Source organism: Emys orbicularis, chromosome 9 (assembly GCF_028017835.1).
Source record: "Emys orbicularis isolate rEmyOrb1 chromosome 9, rEmyOrb1.hap1, whole genome shotgun sequence".
NCBI lineage: Eukaryota > Metazoa > Chordata > Testudines > Emydidae > Emys > Emys orbicularis.
In genome coordinates this window covers 82,654,868-82,676,301 of record NC_088691.1, presented here as the reverse complement: position 1 = coordinate 82,676,301, position 21,434 = coordinate 82,654,868, and the positions used below count along the sequence as shown (strand labels likewise).

Sequence of the window (21,434 nt, the reverse complement as noted above, 5' to 3'; positions counted from 1 at the left end):
GTCAAAACGTGATTATCTGAACCAGAGTTAATTAAAACCCTGTTATCCGAAGGTCAGAGACATCTCCGATTGTATTTATTTATTTTTAGCTATATAGTGCTCTAATCAGAGTCACTCAGTGCATGTACAAATGTAATAGAATTTACTGACTCATGTAGAAACCAGGATGCAACCCCAGAGTTCCCCATATTGCATTCAGCCAAAAGAAGGCCAGAAGGCAGGCTGGGACAGATAGTATGGGAAGCAAGTTCCAGAGCCAAAGGCCCACCATCCGCAGTGCCCTGACTCCATCCCGCAGATATTCAAATTGAGGGGCAGAAGGAGCATCTCAGCTGATTTCAAAAGTGACAGAAGCACATGAGTGGAGAGGCAGTCTCAGGTAGCTGGGACTTTATGGAACAGTCTTAACACCTTGACTTGCACTCAGAACGAAGTGGGAAGTGTTCCTAATAGTGACTATGGTATGTTAGGGCCTCATCTGTGTCTTGGGAGGGGGGAATGCAGTGCAGCACATAACAAAAACCAATGGAATTGAGGCTGATTTAAGGCTGTGTCCTTAAATTGTCCCATTGTGCCTGGGCACTGCTCTTAAACCAACATAAGTTGTTACAGGCAAAAAGCATAGGGCTAAATTCTGTTCTCAGTTTCACAGGTTTAAATCCAACATAATTCTACTGAAGACAGTGAAGTTTCCCTGGATTTTCAGCAGTGTTACTGAGGGAGTGGCAGTCAGCATTCACCCCGAATACGCCGCATGTGTGCTCAGATTCTCTGCAGGGAAGTGGGGGGAAAGAATCCTTCCCTACAGGCTGCTGCGCTGCTGCAGCGCTATGTTCCCTACTAAAGGGTCTCTTGCACAGCTACCCCAGAAGCACCTGGGTCGAACTCCATCTAGAACCCCAATATGTGTGGAGGAGGGGTAGGAATTACACCTGAGAGGAGAATTTCCCGTGGGCATTTATAGTAGTTACCAATATATACTGAGCAGAGAATTACCCCTGGATATGCTGCAATACAGTATCTAGGTGAGGAAGGCTTAGCACCGAATGTAACTGCCATTGTTGGTTTCTAACACAATGATGTTGCTTAAGCATGGCGATTGTGTGTGTTTTCAACAACAGCTAGACTGCAGCAAATCTATCTAATAAAAACAACAATTCCACAAGCCCTGCTTAGTTCTTTCCTTTCCCTCAGTCATTAGGGCTGGCTGACAAGCTTAGCCATTCTAAAGGCTGTTATGAAGGTCAAGTTACTCCTTGCTGATTCTAGTAAAGAGGAATTGTATAGCCCTGTTCTTCCTATTAGCGCACAAAGCAATAACAGCAGCTATGGTCCATGCTGTTTGTGTGGCGGACATGTTTGTACAAGTTTCAGAGTAGCAGCCGTGTTAGTCTGTATCCTCAAAAATAACAGGAGTACTTGTGGCACCTTAGAGACTAACAAATTTATTAGAGCATAAGCTTTCGTGGGCTACAACCCACTTCTTCGGATGCATATAGAGTGAAACATATATTGAGGAGATATATATACACACATACAGAGAGCATGAACAGGTGGGAGTTGTCTTACCAAGTCTGAGAGGCCAATTAAGTAAGAGAGGGGATTGGAAGACAAACTGTGGGCTGATTTTAAGGTAATTGCTTGGTTTCGGCTGCTTTCCAGTTGAAGTGAATGGCAGCACTGCAGCGGTGAATTGATTGTGCACTGTTTTATTTTGATGATAATTTTTTTTTTTTTCCTCTCTTACTTAATTGGCCTCTCAGACTTGGTAAGACAACTCCCACCTGTTCATGCTCTCTGTATGTGTGTATATATATCTCCTCAATATATGTTTCACTCTATATGCATCTGAAGAAGTGGGTTGTAGCCCACGAAAGCTTATGCTCTAATAAATTTGTTAGTCTCTAAGGTGCCACAAGTACTCCTGTTATGTTTGTACAACACATCTGAAGTAACAGTTTTCTCTCTGCAAAATACACTGTGCTGTTTTTGCAGCTGAGGCTGGACTTTGATGTACATTTTGCAGTTCCCAAAGGAGACAGAATATGGTGGTGTGAGATGAACTATAGCTGCTTGCAACATTGCCTGGACCTACAATTGTTAAATAAGGGAGACTTAGGAGCACGTTTGACTTTTGCACATGTCTGTGCTATTCTTTTGCTCTTTGTGCAGGAGATTGGAAGACAAACTGTGGGCTGATTTTAAGGTAATTGCTTGGTTTCGGCTGCTTTCCAGTTGAAGTGAATGGCAGCACTGCAGCGGTGAATTGATTGTGCACTGTTTTATTTTGATGATAATTTTAACAGACTATTAAAATCCAGCATTGCATTTCCAAATCACTGCTGCACTCCTCTGAAAGCACCAAGTGCTTCAATGGAGAGCAGCTGCAACCAAGCACAGAGCCCTCGCCAACAAAAAAGAGAGATGGAGAGGAGCCAGCAGTTCAGACCCTCCCAGTTTTCTAAAGGAAAACAATTGTTTTAATGCAAGTAGTTCACGCAACCACAGCCAGCCCCAGTTGGTTATATGGTCAATTAGTTTTTGATCAAAATGGATGGTGAAATGTAAAGTGGGCTGGCACAGTGGTCCAGCTAACAGAGCTGCCCAATGTCAGGAGGAATCAAATTTCTTCAGCTCCTAGAGGCGCCCCTCTCCTAGAAACTTAATTTCATGTCACAGACGGAGTGTACTCCCCAGAAGTCAGTGTGATTATGATCGGATCCCCAAGGAACACATGGACAAGACTTTTAAAAGTGACTAGTGATTTTGGGTGCCTCGATTTTCGGTGCCCAGCTTGTGACACCTTAAAAAGGCCTGATTTTCAGAAAGTGCTGAGCTCCTCTCATACTGTATGGAGTCTCAGGTTGGGCCCCCCAAAATCACTACTCACCTTCTGGAAATATTAGCCATATATTCCTGTCCACCCGTGCATCAGAATTTGAGAGGAAGTAAGACATATCTACCATTTCAGTGTGTCCTGAACTGAGGCTACAATATATAAAATATTTAAATGATACATACTGTACAGAATATATACAATATAACTTGATTTGTTTTTTTAATCAAGAATCAGAAAATGTGCTCCCAGAAGAACAAACTTCAGAGACTCAGGATGAATTCCTAAGCACTGAAAAATTAGAATCACAAATGGAGCAGAGTAGAAGTCTTGGGACAGCAGGACATTTCAAGACTGGGTATTTTTTCTTAACTTATTCAAAACAGACTCAAACCTGCCACAATGTTAGTTCCAATCTGACAACAAACATACCACTAACAATGTTTTAAAAATATGGAGTTTCAGATGAAAACTTGATGGATAGCGAGCTGCAATGACAGTCCCAACCCTGCACAAATAACTTCACGCACCTGAATAATCCTATTGAAATCAATGGCAACTTTTTCTGCCTGTAAAGATAAGCTCATGCACAAGTCAGCATGTTGGAGACCAGGTTTAGGAGTGCCCTTTGGACTCTGATCCCTAGATTGAGGGAAATCACGAATCACACACTTTGCAGAGAGGAAATACTGGTCCTCTTGGGGTCATTGCTATTGCTTGATGGGAAATGATGGTGGGAGTTGTATGCAGCACTGCACTGCACTGCACTCTTCCACACACACCAAATAGGCCCCCACGTCTGGCTAGGCCTGCACATAAATGCACACCTGAAACTCTGGGGGCAGGTGGAGAACTGATATTGATCTCAAAGGCCTACAGAGTTAAAGGTGTTTATAAAATCTTTCACTGTAACATTTAACAGCAATAGGGTCATGGTTATTTTCTACAAAGGCCTTGGTTTTACTCGGTTACTTGGCCAACTCCCAAAAGCATTCATTCAAGATGAAAGTTTATTGATTAAAACATACAAAAAAGGAGCACGGAATTAAAACCAGCATTTATATTAAAACTGTAGTTTAGTGATTATACAAAACAAATTTAGTTAGACCCTATCAAAGTCTCTCTCCTTTTGGAGTTAAAATATCAGAGTCCCTTATTTTTATTAACAACCTTTGATGAAAAAGAAAGTTAATTTTACACAGTCCTGATGTGTGAAGGGTATTCATTTATCCTGTTTTTAACATAGACACAAGGTGGAGGAGAGACAGGATAGAAAAGATGGGGGAAATATGGCTGTTGATGTTTTTGGAATACTGGACCACTGGAGTGGATGCTTTGGCTGGCAAGTTGAGCACGACACCTGCTGCTTGGACTCTGGTTCATGTTCTGGTCAAGGACATCATCTGTTTGGATCCTTTCTCCTTAGACAAGAGAGGCTTGGATGAATGCAGCATAGCTGATGTCGGGATTCGATGAAAAGCCAAGAGCGTGAGAGATAGAATAGGAAGAAAGGGGAGGGAAGGCAGTGGCAAAAGCAACTCAAAAAGGGAAGGGAAAACAATACAGGATCTTTTGTGCCTCTGTGGTGCAGGCAATTAGATATCCCCACTGCCGGGCTGAGTACTGGATGTCATGATAATGTGATATGCAGTGTTGTTGTCTTAGCCATGTTGGTTCCAGGATAGTGTGCTGACTTTCAGCACTCACAGTTGAAAACAAAGTTCCTTAAACAAGACCACGGCCAGCCTGCTTTCCTCTCGGGAAGAAAGTCCCTTGGCCTGGTCTGCTTCTCACGACTTGAGATTGAAGGGGCTGAGATGAGTTGCAATGCTGGCAGGTTGGGGGATGCACTGTGGGGAAGAAGATTCTTCTTTTTTTCCCAGTGTCTCTTTTTAAGACCTCCCAAAAGGAGTAAAATTAAATTCATTTCCATAAAGCCAAACTTGGCATAAGTGACTTCATTCCCACATTTTCTTGTTTACCAGGTATGATCTCACCATAGTCCTGGACTATGGTCAATAGGCCATTTTTCTTTGGGCTAATTCAATTTTTCTGCCTCGTTTTCTGGCACCTGTTCATAGCATTCATGTATGGAAAAAACTTCACCTATTTTGCGTGGTTAATTCTCAGGCAGGCAAAAAGTCATAGGCTATTGTGACATCTTATGAACTTTCCCATACTTTTCACAGTTGAATTTAGGGTAAATCTGTTGGCTCAGTAATCACAACAGAACCCCAGTCCACTTTAGTTCTGGCTGGCCCACAAACCTGAGATGATGCTTTGTAGGGAGGAACATTACAGCAGCTTGCTTAGGAAATAAGGACATGGCCCATTTGTGTTAGACATAATGACCTGACCTAGTCCCATGCAGCTGCTACAAGCCAGAGTAATATGCACGTGATGTCTGTGCATTAGTGCGAGAAGAGCCAGAATATAGATTTATATCAACATCCCTTTTACCTATGTTAAGAGAAATTTCTCTCCTGAAGGAAAAGTCCTTTTACAGTTAATAGAGATGAAACCAATAGAAATGTAATAGGGCCCTATAGATATTAATCTGTAACAATAGAATGTAATATAGAAAGGATATAGTTCTTAAGTTTTTTAATCTTCCTATAAAATTCTATAGCAGAGATTTAATTCTCCAATAAATTTCATAGGATACTAAAAACCCCATCATTTCCCATTCAATTCTATATGATTCCTAACATTTATTGAAGAGAGGTTTTCCATTTATGTTGATTTTTAGTGAATTTATCACTTATGAAATATGCTGGGTTGACAGCCTTGGAGACTGAAGTCTTCTATTGATCCACCAGCCAGATCACAGCAATGTGAGCTTCCCCATATGGTCCTGCCAATATGACAACTCCCACTCAGAAGGAGTGCCTTTACGGATGACAGAGGAGTTCAGTCCAAGGCTCATTCAGTCCTTGGTAGAATGCAAATTAGTTTCAAATGTAGTGGTGACTGACATGGACACGTGCCATTTAAAAAAGGTACCAAGATCACCAACCCACTTCACAATGGCCACTGAGAAGCTATCAGATAACAACTTTGGGTTGTACCAACCTGGGACAGACCTGAACCAATGTTGCATCGGTATTTTGAAACAGTTTTTTTCTTTATTAAAATGTTTTAAAATGACCATGTTTAGATAGGTGAGAGTACAAGACTTATTAGGCCAGATATATCCTGGGGTAATCCTACTGAAGTCAATGCACTTCAACGAGGGATGAGTTCAGCCCCTTGTCCCCTGACTTAATGTCGAAGATTAGACTGACTGAATCACAGAATTCCAAGGCAGGAATTCTATAAAACTGAAAGCACCAATTATTCAAATTGTTTTACTTAGATTTGCTGTTTAACTAGAGATGGACCTGAGTTGCAGAGTTCAGATCTGAACTTTCCCAAAGTTTGGGAGAGGAAGGGCAGAAGTTCAGATCTTGGATTTTGGTTTGGGCCCAACTCTAGTTTTAGCTGATGGGCTGGGTATGAAAAGAAAAACACCAGAAGTCATTAGGAGTTTTTAAATGATCAATATCAGTGATAACTAAAGGCCTGATCCTACAAATAGCCGCTCAGGTTGAAACTCTGGCCCCCTGAAGTCAATGGGATTTTTGCTATTGATTTTAATGGGGCCAGGTTTTTACCCTCTGTGTTTACAATGCTGCAATATAAAGAAGAATCCCCTTTGTTATGCTATTGTATATTTTCATCATTCCCTTACATACCATTTGTAAGATAAAATGGTTTGTCTCTATTTTAAAAAATCCTCTACATCTTAACACACAATACCTCTCTCCTTCCGCAAAGGTTATTTCCACTTTCTCTCTCCTGGTGTTTCAAGTGAGGCTGCTGCAAGTTTTTGTTATGGGTGACTAATGTTCATGAAGTTCCCAAAGCTTAGTAAAATACATGAGTTACGCAGCACCTTCAAAGGGTTATTAGAAGAGATTCAGAACCATCCGTTACGGCCAAGAGTCAGTGTTGTCAGTGCAAAGCCCAAAGATATTTTCAGTTGTTTCATCTATACTTTTTATGTCAAAAATCATCCAGCACCTCATTATAAGCTGACACTGTGCCTATATTTATGACTGTACTGGATTACTTACGTTATGCCAAAAAAAAAAAAAAGTTCATACTTCTACTGTGGGAACAATCAGATTCTCATTACAACTGTCAGTGGTAAATGCTGATCCTTCTTTTCATAGCTGTTTGGAATATTTTTTTAATGGAAAGGTGTTTTTTTTATTAAATTTAACCTTTGGAAATGTCATAATCACTAAGACTTTGTGAAACGTAGCAGAAGTGCAAACTTTCTGTTCCCGTGTATGATAATTCTCTGTCATTTCCTGTTACAGAAATAGACTCCGCTTATTCTGCTATCTCTGACTTGACTTGTACAAAACATTTATTCCATTTTATGAGTTTTACTTTAACCAAACATTACTTACGTCATCTGAAATTTGACCTCCAAATGTGACCCATGTCCCTAGAAAGAATAAAATCATTTGTTACTGTTAAGGATTTTGTTTAAATTTACAGTACACATTATAATTATGAGACTTTTCCTCAGGTAATCTCTTGATGATGATTTTTTTTAATGGCCAATCTCTGTAATGAGATGTGCTTGTCTAAATTTAATTGTCCAGTGATCACAGAAAGTCTGTGCTTTCATTTTTTAAAGAGGTGTGTCACAGAAGGGTAGGGTGTTCTTCCATCTGATGTGGAGGAGGATGAAATGTCTTAAGAAGAGCACACTGCTGATGGCTAAATCAGTTTGAAAATGGCCTGAAACTAAAGCAATCCCCATACTGAGCTCAGTTGAAAACTTTTGTCAAGGATGGATAGGTTTCATCTCCCTATCTCCTAGCAATCGCCATAGCTCCTTCTCCATAAACATCCAACAGGCCTTGCTTCTTCTTAAACCACCCCTCAAGTTCAAGTTTCTGAATCTGGCTTTCAAGACTGCACAACCGTACTCTTGCTTCCATCTCTGCTCTCCTTTCTTCCTGTTTCCACACTCACAGGGGTAGATTCTCAGCTGGTGTCAAGTGTTATGGCTCCACTGCCTGTCAATGGAGATATGACAATTTACACCAGCTGAGGATGTGCCCCAGCACTCTGCTTGCTCCATTCAAGCTTCCTGCCTGATCAGCCGCTTTGTATCTGTTTCCCAGTCTCGTTTTTGTGCTTCCATCCCTGCTGCCTCTTATGCTTGGAACAATTTTCCAGTAGGGATGTTTGCTGCTAGTTGCAGAACAGTTCAGGAATCTTACAGGATTACTACATACATTTTTGACCAGCTAAATAAAACAACTCCCCATGCACCTCTCTGCACCCCTTTTGGCTGCTTTCTATCTCTCTTTGCCATGTGTTTCTTTGGGGAAAACTGTAAACTCAACTGTGACTGAATTTGTAAATGTCACTAAAATTTAAAGGAGTAACACACACACACAGCCAAACTTCAAAATGAGCTGGGGGGATTCGAGCAGTGGGGGCTGAAGGCAATGAGGGAAGATTCAAGACTAATAAATAGAGCTGGTCAGAGAACTTTGATGCAACCATATTTTGTGGGAATATACAGTTCCAGCAAAATTAAAATGCTTCCTGAAATCGACTCAGATTTCACCAGAATTTCATTTTGGAAACAAACAAAAAACAAAAAAGGGTTCTGGCAATGTAGAAACATCTAATTCTGACATTTTCAGAACAAAACTTTTTGGTTTTTTGTTTTGAAATGACTTTTTGTTTCAAATTTTATTTAATTTTGTATTATAATATAAACATCTATAACTGGGGTGGGCAAACTACAGCCTGTGGGCCACATCCAGCCTGCCAGCTGATTTAATCCAGCTCTCGAGCTCCTGCTAGGGAGCGGGGTCTCTGGCTTGCCCTGCTCCCGCGCTCCAGCTGGGAAGCGGGGTCGGGGGCCGCTCCACGCATGCGCGTGTGTGCCATGGCTCCTGGAACCAGCAAGGGGGCTCCACACGTTAGGGGCAGCCAGGCGGCGCCTGCAGTCGGGGCAGCACGCAGAGCCGCCTGGCCACGCCGCCATGTAGGAGCCAGAAAGGGGACATGCCGCTGCTTCCGGGAGCTGCTTGAGGTAAGCACCGCCTGGAACCTGCATCCCTGACTCCCGCCCACACCCCAATCCTCTTCCACAGCCCTGATCCCCCTCCAGCCCTCCGAACCCCTCAGTCCCAGCCTAGAGCACCCTCCTACACCCCAAACCTCTTATCCCCAGCTCCACCCCAGAGCCCTCACTCCCCCCGCACCCTGCCCCAGCCCAGAGCCCTCACCCACACCCTGAACTCCTCTTTTCTGGCCCTACCCCAGAGCCCTCACCTCCTCCTGCACCCCAACCCCATGAGCATTCATGGCCCGCCATACAATTTCCATACCCATATGTGGCCCTTGGACCAAAAAGTTTGCCCACCCTTGATCTATAAGATAATATATCAGTTTGATTTTGTCAAAACAAAACATTTCGACTGAGCTTCCCCCGCCCCCCCCAAAAAAAATTCCTTTGAGTCATTTTTTCCTTAACAAGCACTGTCTCTCTAACGAGAATGTGTTTCAGTGGGAACTGTGAATGTTTAGATTTAATTGGCTATTTATTAAAACACAGACTTTGTGGTATCCTCATTTAGAAGATTGCTTCATGAAGTACGACTTTTTACCGTCTGTAAGTAAAATTACTGTGCCTCTAAATTGTATCGAAGTCACACACTGCATACTACAATTAAGTAATAAGTATATGCTTTGACAGCCTTTGCTTCTGTCCTAAATATCTGAGCCTACACAACATGACACGGAAAGCAGAGTGTTGAAGTGTGAAAAAAGGGAATCATATCATACTGTCTTTTGCTCTTTGTTACCTAGTTACCATGTCAGTTTGATGTACAGCACAGTTACTATTTTTGAAGCTATTCAGGAATTACATGTTTACCACATATACAATTATTTGTTATTGTTTTAATACATGAATGAGGACCATCCAGATACAATAATCTTTTACTATGAACTTCATGGTTACACTTGTACATGTAGTGTGCATAAAATATGATGACACACTTACTTATGATGGGCACCTATACATTTAACATGGAATTTGCCACAGTGAAGAATTAGTTATACTATAGTTAGAAGTTAAAATGTTATAGAGAACCTACTTATACAAAGCACAGCATATATTATACATTTTCAATTTGAAACAACTATATAGAACCTGGCCATGCAAACCTTCCCATTGACGGCAATCAGATTACTCATGTGAATAAGCATTACAGGATCAGGCCTTAATACTAGAAAATTATATAGGGTTCATTTCATTCAGATAATGTATGGAAAGCTGACCTAAATTGCTTGGGGGGGAATGCTAGCACTTCTGAAAAAGAGATTTGGTAAACATAGCCAGGGCATTTGCCTTTCTATCTTGCTATTTTACCAAGTGCAGAATCTGTATCAGGTGCAAATATTCAACTCAAAAATCACATTTGAAATGTATAAAAGTGTTTACAACTTAGTAGTGACCTGACAAACTCCGTAACAAACAATTGGGACGGGTGGAAGAACAAGAGGACAAGGGTTACACTAATAAGATCACACGTTCGATGTAGGTAATTGCATATCTTTTGGTTCACCATAAAGCTGTTTTCAAAAATAGATTTGGCCTCTGTGGCATGAACGGTCTTTGTGCTTGATGTGTGTATAGCACCTCGTACAATGGGGCCTGTAGATATCACCACAATTTAAATACATAAATAAAAAGTATTATTTATTTTTAACTCACTTCTTGTGGGCATCGTGGAAGAAGTGATTCTTAAGTAGGGACTAGAAACATTTTAACACTCTTAAATACTTAACATTCCAACCCTTTGAGAGACTTCAAGCAGCTACTATTTTTAAGAAAATCAGCCAGTGAGAGAAATGTTGCAATCTTTTCCTCAATAAGTTGTCCTGAATCTCTCTCTGCACTAGTTTTCTCATCTTTAAATGGGAGTAGTGCTACTTTTGAAGACCTCCTTGTCTACTTCCAGCATAATATTTAATCTAGGGTTACCATACGTCCGGATTTCCCCGGACATGTCCGGCTTTTTGGTGCTCAAATCCCCGTCCGGGGGGAATTTCCAAAGAGCCGGACATGTCCGGGGAAATAGGGAGGCATAAGCCAGGGTCCGCCCAGCACGATCCGCCGGGTCCGCAGCGCAGCCCAGCTGCCCCAGCTACAATGCTCAGACGGGGAACGGGGGGGGGGCTCGGGCTTCCCTCGCGGGCGGGGACCCCCCGGCCACTGGGGGACCCTTCCTGTGGCCCCGTTGCCCCGTGCAGCTTGGAACCCGGCGCCGCGGGAGCTGTTTCCGGCGGGGACAGACAGGCCGGGGAACGTGCTCGGCGGCAGGAAGGAAGCTGCGGCCGGGGCTGCAGGGACCCGCGCTGCCGAGCGTCTGAAGCCCCCAGCAGGCAGAGGCTGCCGGGGGAGCGGGGGAGCAGGGCAGGCTGGGGCATAGAGGCTGCAGGTGCAGGGGCTGCAGGGCGAGTCGGGAGCAGGGGTCTCAGAGGCTGCAGGGGCAGGGCAGGCGGGGGGCGCAGAGGCTGCAGGGGCGGGGGGTGCAGGGGCTGCAGGACGAGTCGGGAGCAGGGGTCTCAGAGGCTGCAGGGGCAGGGCAGGCGGGGGGCGCAGAGGCTGCAGGGGCGGGGGGTGCAGGGGCTGCAGGGCGAGTCGGGAGCAGGGGTCACAGAGGCTGCAGGGGCAGGGCAGGCGGGGGGCACAGAGGCTGCAGGTGCAGGGGCTGCAGGGCAAGTGGGGAACACGGGTCACAGAGGCTGCAGGGGCAGGGGGGTGCAGGGGCTGCAGGGCGAGTCGGGAGCAGGGGTCACAGAGGCTGCAGGGGCGGGGGGGTGCAGGGGCTGCAGGGCGAGTCGGGAGCAGGGGTCACAGAGGCTGCAGGGGCGGGGGGGTGCAGGGGCTGCAGGGCGAGTGAGGAGCAGGGGTCACAGAGGCTGCAGGGGCAGGGCAGGCTGGGGGCGCAGAGGCTGCAGGGGCGGGGGGGTGTAGGGGCTGCAGGGCGAGTGGGGAGCAGGGAAGCACTTAGCAACCCCCAACCAAGATCAGAGCGGGAGGGAGGAGGGGGAATGCAGGGTGCTCAGAGGAGGGGGCAGAGTTGGGGCAGGGGCTTTGGGGAAGGGGCGGGGCTGGGGGTGGGGAAGGGGCGGGGCTGGGGCAGGGCCAGGCCCCTGTGGAGTGTCCTCTTTTTTCAGTGTTGAAATATGGTAACCCTAATTTAATCTGAAATTATCTGTATGCTGGGATAGGTGCCTGCTTATTGTCTCTCTGAATGTTAATATTTTATATTAATAATTCTGAAAGGAACTATGCCACTTTGAGCAAGCTTGATTCCTCCCATCTGAAAAATTTTAGCTGATTTCTGAGGACTGTTAGGGATCAACAGGGGCAGGGTACCAAACTGACATTTAACTCTTCTTCTATCCCAGATGTTGGAAGTAAGCCATTAACAGGAATGGATGTACAATTATGATCTACCCATTTTCAGTAAGAGGATAATAGTCCCTAATGAATATGCATTCATTTTATTAACGTGTGCACCCAACAACTATCAGAATAATTCTGGAACCATGCAGTGAAGCTTTTTGCTTGCACCACCCAGGCACATTTAGCAGATTGGGTGCTACCACTCCACTTCTTTGCCAGCTGCCATTCCATCTGCTCTGAACAATGGTTTTTGTTTACCTTAGCAAGCCTAAGCTATTTCCCAAGATAAAAAATTACAGTAGTGATCTCAGTTGCTGCACTGTAAACCCAGAGTAATATGATGTTGCCTTCACTGGAGAGCCTCTGGATTTATACCAGTGAACTGAAAACAGAACATGACCTGTATGTTCAGTTGCTGATCTGTCAGTAAAGATTGTAAGAGGAAGTTTATTTTTGGTAACAGAGTCATTACCCGTCTCTTGATTACCCCCTTCTTTAGCCCTGGGGTCCACAGTCCCTTCCCCTTTACCTTTGTTTCCCCCTCTGGTCTGTTGTCTAGCCTTCTCACTCTTCTTCACTTCCCGCACTGATCTGCTTCTCACTTTGTCATTTCTCTCTGGTTCTTCTCTTGCAGTGCTCTACCCTGTTGTGCTGCTGTGCAATCAATGAGCTTCAAAGGAAAACTCAAGCCTTTCGTAAGTTTTGATGCACATGCAGCAGAAAGGAAGTGGGTGCAGCAGCCCACCTTAGCAAGTCTTTAAGGCTGCATCTACAGTGCAAAGTTTGGCCAATGTAAGTTACGTTGGCATGCAGCCACCCACTTTTGTACATCATGTGGGTGCACACACACTTGACTGCTTGCATGGGTGCTGCACGTCCTCACCAGGAGTGGTTGTGTTGATGGAAAATGCAGTACACCACGGGTAGATATTCCAGAGTGCCTTGCACTACCATTGGCACAATGCAGTGCTTTGCATTTTGCAGTGCTCTGTGTGATACCAGCAATTCGTCCAGGGATTTCTGAGAACAAGGGATCAAGTTTCCACAATGCCACTTTCTCCAACCCATTAGGCTTATTCCATCCCATAATTTTTCATGCCATTTTTCTGTCTTCGCCATTTCTCTGACCAAAGTATGGACCCTTCAGAGCTCAGCACAATTCACATGACCATTGCTAATACAGGATGCACGATTCTCCTGTATTCATGGAACTTCAATGAGTACTATGACAGCAAATGGTGTGGTGAAGAGGAGGAAGAGACATTTGACAATGATGACTAGATGCTGATGGACACAGTGAATAAAAATGTCATGTTGCTGCTGGCATTCACAGAGCAACTCCACATGGTGGATTGATGCTTCTGGGCCCAAGAAATGAGCATTGATTGGTGGGATTGCATCGTAATGGAGGTTTGGGATTTCTAGCAGCAGGGGCGGCTCTATGTTTTTTGCCGCCCCAAGCACGGCAGTCAGGCGGCCTTCGGCAGCATGCCGGCGGGCGGTCCGCTGGTCACGTGGATTCGGCGGCGTGTCTGCGGGTGATCTGCCGGTCCTGCGCCTTCTGCATACCCGCCGAAGCCGCGAGACCGGCAGGCATGCCGCCGAAGGCTGCCTGACTGCCGCCCTCACAGCAACCGGCAAGCCGCCCCCCGCGGCTTGCTGCCCCAGGCACGCGCTTGCTGCGCTGGTGCCCGGAGCCGCCCCGACTAGCAGTGGCTGCAGAACTTTTGGACGTGAAAGGCCATGGTCCTGGATCTGTGTGCTGAGCCTGCCCCAGCCCTCCAGTACAGGGACACTAAATGAGAGCTGCATTCACAGTGGTGACGTAAGTGGCGATTGCACTCTGGAAGCTTGCCATGTGGATTGCTATTGGTCAGTCAATGGGCAATCAGTTCAGAGTTGGCAAATGTACAGTGGTGGCCACTGTCATCCAAGCGTGCAGGGGCCATTAAGCATATCCTGCTGCACAGGACTCTGACCCTCAGCAATGTGCAGCAAATAGAAGGATTTGAAGCAACAGGCTTCCTGAACTGTGGTGAGGTAATAGACAGGATGCATATCCCTATTCTGCCACCATCCCATCTTGCCAGTGAGTACATAAAGGGAAAGGGATACTTTTACTGGGTTATGCAAGTGCTAGTGGATCAGCAGGGATGATTCACTGACATGCATGATGCTTGTGTCTTTAAAGAACGCAGGACTTTTCCAAAAGCTGCAAACAGGGACCATGCAATCCCATTGGTGATGTTGAAATTCCAAGAGTGATTCTGGAGGACCCACCCTACGCCTTGTTCATGAAACTGTACACTGGCTGCCTTCCCGGCACCAAGGAAAGATTCAGCAACAGGTGACTGTGCTTTTGGTAGGCTAAAAGCTTGCTGGTGATGTTTAATGACTAGGTGTCAGTGAGGCAAACATTCCTAATGTTAAAAGCGACAAAGAGTCCTGTGGCACCTGTGGCACTTTATAGACTAACAGACGTATTGGAGCATAAGCTTTCGTGGGTGAATATCCATTTCATCAGACACATGTGTGGGTATTCACCCACGAAAGCTTATGCTCCAATATGTCTGTTAGTCTATAAGGTGCCACAGGACTCTTTGTCGCATTTTACAGATCCAGACTAACACGGCTACCCCTCTGATTCTTGACATTCCTAATGTTATAGCTGCATGTTGTGTACTATGTAATATCTGTGAGGTGAAGAGGGAAGGGCTACTGGCAGGGTGGAGGGGTAAGGTAGACTGACTGCTGAATTTGAACAGCCAGATACAAAGGCTACTAAAAGAGCCAACTGAGGGAGGCCTTAAAAGACAATTTTAACTATTAGTCATAGTAGTGATGAATAATACTTTGGTGTGCCTTCGTGTGCAGGGGCAGCTCTATGTATTTTGCCACCCCAAGCACGGCAGTGAGGCAGCCTTCGACGGCATGCCTGCGGGAGGTCCGCTGGCTGGTAACACAGATTCGGCAGCATGCCTGCGGGAGGTCCGCCGGTCCCACGCCTTCGGCGTACCTGCCGCCGAATTGCCGCCAAACCACGGCGACCGGCAGGCTGTCCCCCGCAGCTTGCCGCCCCAGGCACGCGCTTGGTGCACTGGTGCCTGGAGCCGCCCCTGTTCGTGTGTATAGTGTTTAAATAGGGGTGGGCTATTGACGCCTATTATGAATTTTGTAAAGTGGCATTTATACGTGGTATAAACACATGTGGAAAGATGAAATAACAAATGCAAGCATACGGGAGCTGACAGACCAGGAGACATGTTAAAAAATATCATCAAAGAAAGAAGGCTCAGGTGTTTGGGACATGTACAGCATATGAAAGATGGGAGATATGCTAAGTAAGCATGGAATTGGGTACACAATGAAGTAGGGTGACCATATGTCCCATTTTGGCTGGGACAGTCCCTTTTTTAAGTCCTGTCCCGGCCGTCCTGACTTTTTTTTCTCCCCAAAAGGAGGCATTTGTCCTGTTTGCTTTTGTTGACTTGATCAGTTGGCAAGAGCAAATGGGACAAATGCCCACTTTTGTCAAAAAGTGGAGGAACGTGGGGGGGAGGGGCAAGCAAAGATGCCAGCCCCTCCTCCCCCAGTGGGGAGGACAAGCTGGGGAGGGGATGCAGTGTTCCAGTGGGGGGGGAGGCACGGCAGTGTTCCAGTGACAGGCCGACAGCCTCCTGAGGGCCCCCCCCCAAGGGTTCTAGCCACAGGCAACAGTCTTGCGGGGGGGGGAAGGGGAGCTTGGGCGAGCGGCTGAGGGTGTCACGTTTTCTCTTTGGGAAATGTGGTCACCCTACAATGAAGGAAAGAGAAAGTGAGGAAGGCCAAGGAAAAGCTGGCAGAAGACACTGACAGAGAACAACAAATGCACTGGCATCACCTAGAAAGAAGTATCACAATTAGCGAGTGACCATAATCAATGGAGGAACTGGCCTGCCCAATGTGTCAGTGGAACAGGAGGAACTAAGGTAAAGTAAACTAATAAAGGTACTCTGTGTTTCAAAAAATAGAACTTTATTGTGTGCAAAAAAAGGGAAACAAAGTTAAAGTAAAAATACACAAGCTAAAAAAAAATTAGCAGCAGTCTGAGGGGATAACCCATACTTATAAAAAAACAACTAAACAACAAACATACAGTTTTACATATTAAAAACATATTACAATGTTTTATTCATGTGGCAAAACAGGTAGTGCACTGTGCTTGGTGGCTGATCCTCTAGTTATCACAGGTCAATGTACATGTAGTTATGGTTCTCCTTATTTTCCCCAGCATGAAATGGCAGGGGGAAGGGTTCATGCCATGGTGACCCTCGTTATGTTGGGGTATATAGGGAGCAGCGACCATAGAGTTTTCCATGGATTGGAAAAGCTGTTGTGTCCAGGGTCTTTGGGCATGTAGCTCAATAATATCCTGCGACATCTGAGTTTGTTGCCTGAGCAAAACCATAATGTCTTGGTTCACTTCCCACCGCACCTCTCTGTCCCTTTGCCTCTCCTGCTCTCTCCGTTCGTGGTCCTTCACCCTGATCGCAGACATTCGGCCCCTCCAATCCCCATATTCATGGTCAGCAGCTGTAGAGGACTCAAGAGTCCCACAGGAAATATCCTCCCTAGTCTGCTTCTTTCTTCAAGTGATCGGCATCAGATATCCAGTTTCCAGATGCTCCCTCAGCTTCTTTGTGCTCCGTTTGCACCAGAGGCTGCAAAGTGAAATTTACCAGAGACGCTAATGGATTACACTTTGAAGGCCATTGGTCAGACTGCACAATGAAATGGAAGCGTCCACTGAATCATATGTCAATGGGGCTGTATGTTTGAATCTCAGTTGTATTTCAATGCTCTCTAGTTTGCATAATTCTTTTAAATGCTTGTTTTAAAAATCTCTAATCATATACCCAGTTCAGAAATGCATCCTGAGATGAATGCATTATGGGTTCAACATCGTCAGCATGCCAGCAACAATCACATTTTCATCTCTTCATGTCGTTCAAGGTGGTGTTTTGTTGTCCCAGAGGATGGACAGAATGTGAGAGACCATAACCCTGTGTATGCTCGGCCAGGAACTGAAGAGGAGATGTTTACCATAGAATTTCCCCTCATTGCTACCCTAAAATTTCCCACCATTGCTATCAGCACTAGTGTTTGCTTGGATTGTAAGTTATTCAGGACCGGGACAGTTTCTTTATATTTGTACAGTGCCTAGCACTGTGGTACTCGGTGATACCATGATATAAATAAAAGTGCAGACCAGGTGTCAGCAGCCACCTGCATTTTAACCACTGTCTAATCTAGATCTTCTCTGAGCAGGGTTAAATGACACGGTGGTTAAAATGCCAGCAATTGTCTGTAGCCTTCTCCACCCTTTTGTACTCTCTATTATTACTACTGGCAGAAATGCAATGGTACAACATTTTACAGAAAAAGTCAGAGTAGACCCTAATGGAACCATGTTTCAGCTCTGTTGCAACTGGAACATTTTCTAACATGGTTTGGCAGGCACCAAATGGTGTTAGAACTGTCAACAAAAACACAGGTTCTAGCCTAGACAGTGACAGGGGCTAGAACATGGTATTAAAAGTGATTTAACACCATTTAGCCTTATCCACAGTGTCTTTGTGAACACTACAAGGGATAGTGCTTACTACTGATTATAGTCCACTCACTTCGGCAGAACAGCACCTGGTCATAAGTGTTTTCAGGACTAAGCCCCATGTTAGAAAGTGATTTAGCTAGAACTGTGTTTAAATTACATTTCTTAAATTGGTCTTCAGCCCACTGTAGACAGTGTTCAAAACTAAAGTTACAGCTGGTCTCTGTGAAGAGCTTCTTTTGACCCCTCCTGCATCTTTACAGGATAGTCATGCATTTTTACAAATCTATCATTAACATATAGTACAGTATCACACACACACTTTTTATTTATTTATTTTTAGTAATACACTAGCGATTAATGCCCAAATAAAGGACTACATAAAAATGAAATTACCATGGCACTACATCAGTGCTTAAAACAAACTCCCACTTTACAGAAATCTGCCACTGAATTTAATATACAAGTGCCTAATTATTAAATTACTGAACATGTCTGCTTCCAAGAGTGCCTTTTGAGATTAAAGTGTTTTAAGGGACACTGGCAAGGCTGAGACCAAACCTGCATACACTGGACAGCAAGAAAACCCATATGCACATAGTGGAATGAGTGAATTGGTGTTCTTGAGGCAAGTTGTCTCATTTGTTACTAAGTTGTTGATCTGCCATGGGTTAGCAGGAAGGTCAGTCCTGCCTATGTGCACTGGAGTTGGTACCTGCAGCATTCAATACATCGCTGTGATTCTGTGAATGAGTATTATGAAATTAATACAATTTTTATAATTTTTTTAGTGTCAGGTCACTAAGCTTGCCTGTACCTTCACTGAGACTTAGGACAGAGGTTCCCAAACTGTTTTTGTGGAGTCTCCTTTGGAGGTTCATGTCCCATGCATGCCCTCCTCCCAGGGGCAGGGCATATGGTACCCGTGGGGGCTTGGGGCAGGAGGGTGTGCCCAGTACTGCAAGGGTAGTGCCTAGTACTCATGGGGTGGTGGGAGCTGTGTCCAGTACCCACGGGGGGCAGGACAGGGTGCCCGGTACTCACAAGGAAGCAGGAACATTGCCTGGTACCCATGGGGGCAGTAGGAGATGCCCCATTCTCACAGGGGCCTGGGAAGCAGGAGGGGTGCCTGGTATGTATGGGGCTGGGAGAGGGAGGGGTGCCTTGTACCCAAGAGGGGCAGGGACAGGAAGGGATGCCCGGTACCCATAGGGGGGGGGTGGCAGGAGGGCTGCCTGGTACACACAGGGGTCTGGGACAGGAGAGATGCCTGATACATACAGGTGGCAGAGACAGGAGGGGGTGCCCAGTACCCATGGGGGGCACCCAATACCCACAGGGGGCAGAAGGGAGGGCTGCCTGGTACCCATTGGGTATGTGGGCGATACTCATCAGGCGGCACTCGAGGAAGCCTTCCACTCCCTGTAGCAGTCGGGCTGCCAGGACCCTGCTCACCTCGCTCCCCCTGTGCAGGGGAACATGGCCGCGCTGAAGGGCTGGGGTGAGGAGGGAAGCGGAAGGCTGCATCCCAAGACACAGCCCCCTCCTGACCCTTGTCCTTTAGCGTGGCCCCATCCACTTCCCCCACACAGGCTCTGTCTAGCAGGGGAAGCAGCTGGGGCTGTGTGCCCTGGGGCCACAGTCAGGAGGGGCTCTGTCCAGCAGGTCAGTACTGTGGGTGGAGCCTTCAGCCAGCTGCTCCCAGAGCCCTTGCAGGCCTCCCCAGCAGACTAGGATATCCGCTGCTTGGCAGCTGTGGCAGTAGGGGAGTGAGACAGGCAGGGAACCTATGCCCAGAAGCTGAGACCGCCCACACAGAGCCCATCCCCTGCCACTTCCCCTGCCAGCCATAGCCACAGCCCCCTGCTGACCCCGGCCCTTCAGCACAGCCCATCAGGTCCTCTTGCTCCCCTAATAACCTCGTCGTGCCCCCCAGGAGGAAGTGCCACATAGTTTGGGAACCTTAATATTTGATAGGAGTCTTAATTGTAAAGACTGTACTGGGTAAACACAATGTGGCGAAAAGGATTTCAAAGAGAAGTAACGCCCAAGATCCTCATCAAACCACAAAATCTAGAAGTAAAGTGGGTCTCCTCCAGCCCCCACCCTTTTGCAAGAAAAACCCCTGTTCGTGTTTTTAAAACTTTATAGAAAACGTGGAGCTGGGAAATGATCTGTAGAAAACCTGTGTTTATTTCTTAAATGTTGAGATGGCAAACCATTTGGAATGGCATACTTGCAAGTATTTAAACTAAATGCAAACCATCTAATATATTTTGCTAATATCATTGCCATGTAAATGGTAAAATGCTTTATGTACCAACATGGGTGGAGGCTAATGATCTTAGTGAACTAATTACTAATATAAGAAGTCTTTTAAGTGTAGAATATTTATATTAATGGGGAATTAGTTAATCAATTACTGACAGTGCTCAAACAACTCCTTCACCCAGCTCAGGAAGACAAGAATTATCTCTCCAAAAATTGTAGCAAAAATCAACAACTTCTTTAATAACTATTTAAGCTAAAGACTCTCCAAAAAATATTCATTTTTAAAACACTGTTTTGAGAACTCAAAAAACCTTTATAAAAAGAACAGGAGTGTTTGGATTTTTTGAAAGCGAAATTTCATTGAAACTCCAATGAAACTAAAGAAATCTCAGCAATGGACTGAATAAAAAGAAAGATTCAGAACTCTAAATTTAAAGATGTTCTGAAACTCTCCTTCCCGAACACAAAGGAAATAGAACTGGCAAGAAAGAATGTACATATGCATTAACAAACTACATATTCATAAGATGAAGAGGCTCCTAAGAACATGGCATGGAGCCAATAAAAGGATGACAGCAACCAATTTTGATACTAAACAAGCACAAAATAGGTGATTTCTCCTAAAATTCCATGAACTTAGGAAGGAGAAGCGTATAAAACTCTGAAGTGAGCATCCCTCATACATACATACATACATACATACATATATATATATATATATATATATATATATACACACACACACACACACACACACACACACATCCTCTGCTACCCTGCTCACACAGCAAGCACTCCACAACTCATCCTGTACCTCTCTACAAACAAGCTACCAAAGACAGCTAAGACAAATCAAAAAGAAGCCAACCCAAGGAAAACTTCCCCAAGACTTTAACATGAATTAGTGAGATCAAGTTAACTAAATTACTTAACTAGGGATTAGATTTTAAAGCTCTTGTAATGATTTTATTGGTATACAGAAATGCTGTTGTAAATTAAAATTCCAACCATTTCTCCTTTAATCACCAAATGGTGAGACCCATTTATTTCTGGAGAGGAGACGGGGCTAAATATTGGTAAATAGAGAAATAATGGGATTTAACAGGATTTAAGATTCTTAATATTTGTTAATTGGTGTTTCTTATGATAGCTCCTTAAATGGCATCTTCTGAATAACTCATTTAAATATTGTCTTCAATTTCATAGGATTTAGTTAAGATTGTTTACTTTGCCCAATT

At 45.0% G+C, this 21,434-nt stretch overlaps 1 protein-coding gene across 5 annotated transcripts in view; it reads right to left on the bottom strand.

Annotated features, from left to right (window-relative positions):
* KCNAB1 (potassium voltage-gated channel subfamily A regulatory beta subunit 1) overlaps nucleotides 1-21,434 on the bottom strand; it is a 246,092-nt gene that overhangs the window by 53,108 nt on the left and 171,550 nt on the right. For all 5 annotated transcript variants that reach the window (XM_065410541.1, XM_065410545.1, XM_065410542.1 and 2 more), the window contains exon 3: nucleotides 7,294-7,331. In XM_065410541.1, coding sequence (XP_065266613.1) covers nucleotides 7,294-7,331 — 38 coding nt within the window. The remainder of the gene's footprint in view (nucleotides 1-7,293; nucleotides 7,332-21,434) is intronic.